The sequence below is a fragment of the Rutilus rutilus genome (genome assembly GCF_951802725.1).
Source record: "Rutilus rutilus genome assembly, chromosome: 12".
Taxonomy (NCBI): Eukaryota; Metazoa; Chordata; class Actinopteri; order Cypriniformes; family Leuciscidae; genus Rutilus; species Rutilus rutilus.
In genome coordinates this window covers 10,003,939-10,011,149 of record NC_140217.1, presented here as the reverse complement: position 1 = coordinate 10,011,149, position 7,211 = coordinate 10,003,939, and the positions used below count along the sequence as shown (strand labels likewise).

Below are 7,211 nucleotides of genomic sequence, written 5' to 3'. Positions count from 1 at the left end.
CCTTTTGGACACAGCTATCTTTACTATAATGACAATTAAGACTATAATGCATTTATAATGCTTTGATAATGTTTGTTTATTTCAAACAGCTAAATAATAACGTAGGCTATTATAAACCATTAACATACGGTTTATTAACATGCATTAAAAATACCGTTAGATTTTATTGTACATGCAGAACGTGTTGCCCAATATTTTCCTGTTGTTCTGCTGTTTATCCAAACTTGAGCCCATTCCGTGATGTTTTAAATGACGCAATGTTTTATGCCGTTTCAATCGAATAAATAATCAAGCACACGTCTGTTCAACATGACATGTCCTGTTATTGGAAGCAATTTACCTCCTTGGCTCTCCTGAGTTTCTGCTGAGGGGAGGCGTTGCTGCTCGCGCGGGATTTTCATCACGCACTGACACGCACGGGCGGTTCGAAACTGGCACGGAGCGACGCGGGACGGGACTCCGGGGAACCGTCACTCACTGAGTGTAACAGCGCAACGGGAACGCACCATACCTCTCAGCTTCCACCCGACGCTGCGAAACAAACACAGAATTATGGAGTGTGGAAGAGGATAGATGACCAATATCACTCTATGGTGTTGTTTACTAAGGACTTGGAATGCCTCGCTGCCTCTTTTTGTGACGGACAGGTCTCAACCGAGGACTTCCTCGCAGGACTGCGTGAATTTTTGTCTATAGACATGTATCCATAGAGTTTATTTTTCAAATACACGCAAGGTGCGATGGCCTCTTCGGCTCAGCCCGAGACACGAAAGTTCACGCGCGGTCTGAGTAAGCCCGGCACCGCGGCTGAGTTGCGCCAGAGCGTCTCCGAGGTGGTGCGCACTTCTGTACTGGTGGTGAGTATGTGCATCCTTAAAGTTTGCGTTTCATCCAAGTCTCACTTTTATGTTCTTAGTGCCTTTCTAATTCAGCCACTGTTATTTATTCAATAATGACCTAAATATGAAATATAGGACAGAGCTATTAACATGCTAAGTTGGGAGTTTATAACCGAAAGGTAAAAACAGGGCATCAGATCAATGTCAATGCATGTAAAACTGCTCAATAGAGTTATTATTGGCATACTTAGATTGAGTACCTGCCACCTGTCAAGTCTCCACCATTGCCGCCTTCTTCTTTTTCAGCCATGGCTACCTCTTTGAAATGAATAGTTTTGCACCAGTGTCTTGTCAGTTCATTGTGATTGTAATTGAAATGGGGGGAAATGAATCTTCTGGAAGCGTTCAGCTGGGCACAGTGCTGAGATGATTATAGCAGTCTTGCTTAACATTTAAATTATCACCTGCATTACTTCATCTTTCCGAACAGAAGGAGTCTCAGACATAAGTCTTCATTCTTTACCTGTTATGCAAAAAAAAAAAAGAAAGAAAGAGTAAAGTTCCATCTGGAACTAATAAGCACAGCTAAGATCCTTAAGAGCTGTCTGATTCCACCATAATTCAGATATTGCCTTACCAAAAGTAACACTTGAATAGACATGAAAGTGGAGAACTGAAGTTTCATTTTGTGCAAAACAGTATTTTGTGCCAGGAACACAATTTAAAGATCAAGGAATTTCATGCTCTCACCCAAAAATTCTCACAATTGTTTAATCATTTGCTCTCATATTGTCCTAAACTAATTTTTCTTACTTTCTTCCATGGAGCGCAAAAATATACGTTTTGGTGAATGTTGAAGCTTCAAAAATATTAAATTTGTACACAGGACCAATCAAAGGTTTGGGGTCAGTAATATGTTTTTTAATATTTTTTAAATAAATTAATATTTTTATTCAGCGAAGATGCATTAAATTGATCAGAGGGTCAGTTTTGACAATGCAGAGACTTACATCATTACAAAAGCATTCTATTTCAAGTAAATGCTGTTCTTTGAACTTTTTATTCTTTTAAAGGTATAGTGGAGGATTTTCTTTTTCCGGGTGGATCATCAAGACTATTGGTCCTCCTAGTTGTCAATCATTCTGGTGATATGTTTACGTAAGGCCGTCGTACGTGCTCGTCCCTAGGTAATTTTCGCTTTCTGCACATGCGCACTTTCAGGTGTATATGTGTGGTGAGCTACGGTTTCAGCCATTCATTGAAGCTCGCCGTTCTCACCGGGTTTTTTCAAAGTGTCTACGAATTGTATGACAAGAAGAGAAAGGCCTCTGAAGAAAGAAACAAGACCAGAGTGTTTTTGGGAGAATATTTCACACGCTGGCGTGCGCTAAAAGCACAGGTTGGGCTTCCTACTGATGCCTCAGTCGCGAAGTTTCTACTCCACAGGTAAAGTTTGGCATGCTATTTGGAGAAATCCATTTAAAATCACTGCTAGTAAAAGTTAATGTAAGCTATGATTAGCGATGCTAGCCCTTGCACAAGTCACGCACCGCGCAGACACGGTAAACATCTCAATTTGTCTAAAGTAGCCTTATAACCAAATGGTAAAAGGTATCACGCTGAAATGTTCTAAAACCTTGTGTGTTCATTTTTGATAATTCCAATGTGTTCACCATAGTATTTATTACACAAATGCAACAAGCTACTTCTCCATTGCAGATCATGTCTTGAGTCCTCACTCAATCGATCAGTATAATAAGTAAATAAAACACGGAAGGGCATTTGACATTTTGTCTTGTATGAATTTGCAACATAATTGTGCCACCAAACGTGACTAGCCAAATTTGGATGCCCTTCCAAACAATCTACTTTGATGCATATCTGTGCACTAAAATATAAAAGATGTTTTATGCTTGTACTTTGTTAGAACAAACAACTAACATGTGTATAAAGTAGGCTTGTATGAGCCATGCCGACAGCAACTTGTAAACAGAGCGTGCACGAGGAGAACTAGGCTTGTGCATGCTCTCTCGTGCACACGTTTAATAGGCGTTCCCTCTCGGGAGAAGGTAGAGTGTTGCGCATGTGCATTTTTTCAAAAAGTGGAGAGGGCGGTTCTTTTCTAAAATTCTGGAAAATCCTTCACTATACCTTTCAGAATCCTGAATATATTTTTTACAGTTTTCTACTGTGATATATTAATAAGAAGAAATGTTTCTTTAGCACCAAATCAGTATATTAGAATGAATTCTGAAGGATCATGTGACACTGAAGACTGGAGTAATGATTCTGAATATTCAGCTTTGCCATCGCAGGAATACACATCTCGATTACGACTGTAACCATGGTTCCCTTAGTAGGGAACGAGATTCTGCATTGGAGATGACGCTATGGGAACGCCTCTGTTCCCATACACAAATGTGTGCGGAGAGGACCCACCACCACATCACGCACTTCTTGAAGGAACACCCTTGATAACAAGGCCTTGGAGGCCACCATACTCCTAGTTGAGTGTGCTCTACTGGCCAGAGGTGAGGAAAGGCCACGCGTCTCATAAGCCAAAGAAATTGCCTCAACTATCCACTTGCTTATCCTTTGTTAAGACGCTGGGGAACGCCTGGGTGAACCGAAGCATACCAACAGCTGGTCAGTTTAACGCCACTGTGCAGCTCTTTGGATGTAACAATGTAGAACTTTGATCGGATATATCAAGTTTGATCTTTCCTGGTCCAACGTCCAATAGGGTGGTGGACAGAAGGCCTGTAAAACTATAGAGCATGCCACATTGGTCGGCACATTATAGGCACAAAACCCCTTCTAGGGTGAATGGGGTTCGTTCGGACCCCATTTGATGTTCCTTCATCAAAAAACATTGTTCCCTTCTTCATCTCAGTGGGATGGGATTTTTTCACTCATGGTCTTTGGGGTCCGAAGACCTCAACATCTCAGTTTCAATTCACTTTCATTGTATAGAAGAGAGCATCCTGGATTGGTCAGGATATTTTTATCCAATTCAATAGTGGTTGTACTCTGCCTTTTCACTTTTCACTTTTCACTATTTGATAAGAAATTGGGTAGGTAATTCAAAGATTGCAGGTTCAATCCCAAATATAAGAGTGAACAGGAAAGTTGCTGAAGTTTAATCTGTCACCAGTATGGCCATTAGAAGGGCATAAAACTCAACGGTTACACCAGAGGAACGCTCCCTTCATTTGGTGAACTCCAATTCACAGAGCTAAATGGGAAGTCACTACATTAAAATGCTGATACGTCCACTTCCGCAGTAAATAAATTCTCTGTTTAGCCATGTCCTGCTACTGGAAGGCACAGTGACAAGTTCCCTAGATTTGTGGGTCGACCCACAAGGTTTTGAATCAGACCAGGGTTTTTTTCTGTCCAGCTTGTGTTACCATGGCTATTCACGGTTCAAGGATTAGACTTTGGATTTGCCCTTTTGACATCAATTAAGTTTGGCTTTGTGACTTAGTGCTGTACATTTTAATGACATCTTTGATAATCATCCATGTCGAAAGAGGAGAAAAACGGATGGTTTAACTGTATGACACACACACACAGTTACTCAGTTAAGTGTGTTTGTAGTAATGGCCGGTAAACAGGAATGTCGTGGTCAACTAATGGAACTTTGGGTCAATGCCTCCTATATTTATTTTCACATACTTTAGCTCTCAATCAAAAGAACATAATTAATGGCATATTTTTCCTCTTTTTCTCTTTCCGGTGTCTCTCCCCAGCTAACACGGAATGTTCTCAGAGCTTTAGCTAACATTTTGGCTTAATAACACAATGAAGAAAAAAGCTTCATTAAAATAATTAAATTCTTGAAAAGAAACCTTAAGTTGTTCAAAAGTTTGGGGTAAAAGTACAGTAAAAACAGTAATATTAAAGTGAAATATTACTTACATTTTAAATAACTGTTTACTATTTTAATATATTTTTCCTATGATGGCAATGTTGAATTACTCCAATCCTTCAGTGTAACATGATCCATCAGAAATCATTTTAATATGGTAATTTTGGTGCTCAAGAAATATTTCTCATGATTATCAATGTTGAAAACAAGTGCTGCTTAATATTTTTGCAAAACTGTGATACAGGTGTCTTTGATCCTGATCCTGAACAGCATTTATTTGAAATAGTAATTTTTTTGTAACTGTAAATGTCTTCACCGTCACTGTTGATAAGTTTAATGCATCCTTGCTGAATAAAAGTATAATTGCTTAAAAAAATCATACTGACCCCAAACATTTGAATGGTAGTGTAGTTTGGAATAATCATTTATTATTATTTCTCAGAAAAAAAAAAGGTTAATAAAACTACTTCACTGCTTATTAATATTTGAAAATCTTTTATCCATAAATATGATTTTTCCTTTTCTTTTATCGCTGATATGTCACTAACCCTCCTACAAACACATGCTCACACTATGTACAGATTAATTCAAGGCGTCATAGATTGATGAGCTCTTACAAGCTCTTGTATGCACTTACTTAAACTACATGTTGTAAAAAGCCTAACACTTCTGATCGCACAATAGATTGTGTGACTGATCTCTCCTGATTTTCTTTAAACGTTCAAACCATATAACACCGTGGCTGTCGTGAGATCAGATTGAAGATAGGCGGCCAGAGGCATGATTGTGCATTCGGATCAATATGAGTGTTACATTTCAATTAATGACCTACATCTTCCCCAACACACGCGTAAGCTAGTGCAGTTCATTCACAGTGGCAATCACACAGCTGTCTGTGTCTGTTTCTTTCATGATGTTTGTGCATGTGTGCATCTGTGTTCTGTAACACATATCAAAGGCCCTGCCTGTGGTGTCTGTTACCCTCCCAGATGGACTACGTTAGATTGAACTCTCGCTATTACAGATCAAGTTACTATTAGTCTGAATAATCAACAATGAACATGGGGAGTAAATTGTAATGTAACTGTCACCAAAAGCACTGTATCATATTTTGTATTCTATTTAGCCTAGAATCTGTACTGTGCTTTAATATAATGTTGTCTATAACACTGTGTAAGAAATTTGAAATACTTTTCATTTGCGTAACTCTAAATGTGTGTAATATGTAGTTCACTGGCCTCATTAGTACACTGTGTGATTGCTGTGTGTGAGTGTGTGGAGCAGGTGAGGCCTGCTGACTCGATATCCACTACCATTTATTATGGATGAGAGCAGCTTGGGTGTCTGTTCTATTTTTAAACGCTCTTTGTCCTGTGGGCTTGTTAAAGGACACCGAGAATCCAGCGATCATGTGATCTACACATTGCCGGGATGGTATGAATGATGAGCTGAAAGTCATAGAATGCTGAGTGATGGGAGGTTTGATGACATAGTCACTGGTTGTCCTGGAAGTTTTAATATCTGAAAAGATTTTTCGGTATGAATTCCTGCACATGACATGTGAGGCCAAAAAAATATTGTGGTCACGTATTAATAAGTGGTTCCCACAACTATATTAATTTGCGGCCACATTGTACTGATTTGTTCCCTTGTTTTAGATAAATCTTGGCCGTAATTTAACTAAATTAAAATAATGTAACGAAATAGTCGTGGCCACGATTTACGTCAATAAAAATGAGGAAACAATGTATTACAATGTGGCCTTAATTTTACTTAAACAAGGGATCAAATTAATAAAATGTCCTCAAATTAAAATTATGGCTTGATTCCATGTCATGTGCGGGACTCAGTGGGTACTGTTCCTCACACAAAACTATTTAAAGCGGGGCTCAGTAACTTCGGGATTTCTTCGCTGTATTCTCGCTTTTTGCTCGCAGGTTTCTCTCTAGAGCTCCCCCCACAGCTTCGGAAAAGATATTTGACAACACTGTTGTAAAAACTCGTTGGCTATTCTCAGACACCAGAGGCTAGCAGATCAACGACATCAAAGCAGATGGGATATTCTTTAAAACGTCTGCTTCATTCGTGTTCGAACAGCGTGAGGGAGCGCAATAATGACGGCATTTTAGCAGATTTATTTTGGCCGTAAAGCAATTGTTTACATCGCGAGACCTGATATCACGCGATACTTCCTGACGCGGCGGGCGGCGGCCCGCCACCCCAAAGTTGCAAGTGCGTATTTTCCGCTCACGGGCACCAGAGGGGTGCGAAACGACCACCATTCAACCCGAAATAAGTAATATAACCATTCCAATGACTACGAAGCTGTTCAGTTAAGGTAAAAAAGTTACTTAGTTCACCTTTAATGGGTTTCAGGTTCATCTAGACTATTTTTAAGGTTTGGTCATTTTGGACTTGACAGCCCAGTTCCCATTTGCTTTCATTTTATGGAAAAAGCAGCTTTGAAGTTCTGCAAAAGAACCCGGTAACACTGTATTTTG

General features: G+C 39.5%; 1 protein-coding gene across 1 annotated transcript in view; it reads left to right on the top strand.

The window, feature by feature from the left end:
* Nucleotides 1-379: 379 nt before the first annotated feature.
* Nucleotides 380-7,211, top strand: part of dock9b (dedicator of cytokinesis 9b) — a 169,928-nt gene continuing 163,096 nt past the window's right edge. Inside the window, exon 1 of the mRNA XM_084425011.1 lies at nt 380-857. Within this exon, the coding sequence (XP_084281137.1) occupies nt 741-857 (117 nt within the window). The 5' untranslated portion in view covers nt 380-740. The remainder of the gene's footprint in view (nt 858-7,211) is intronic.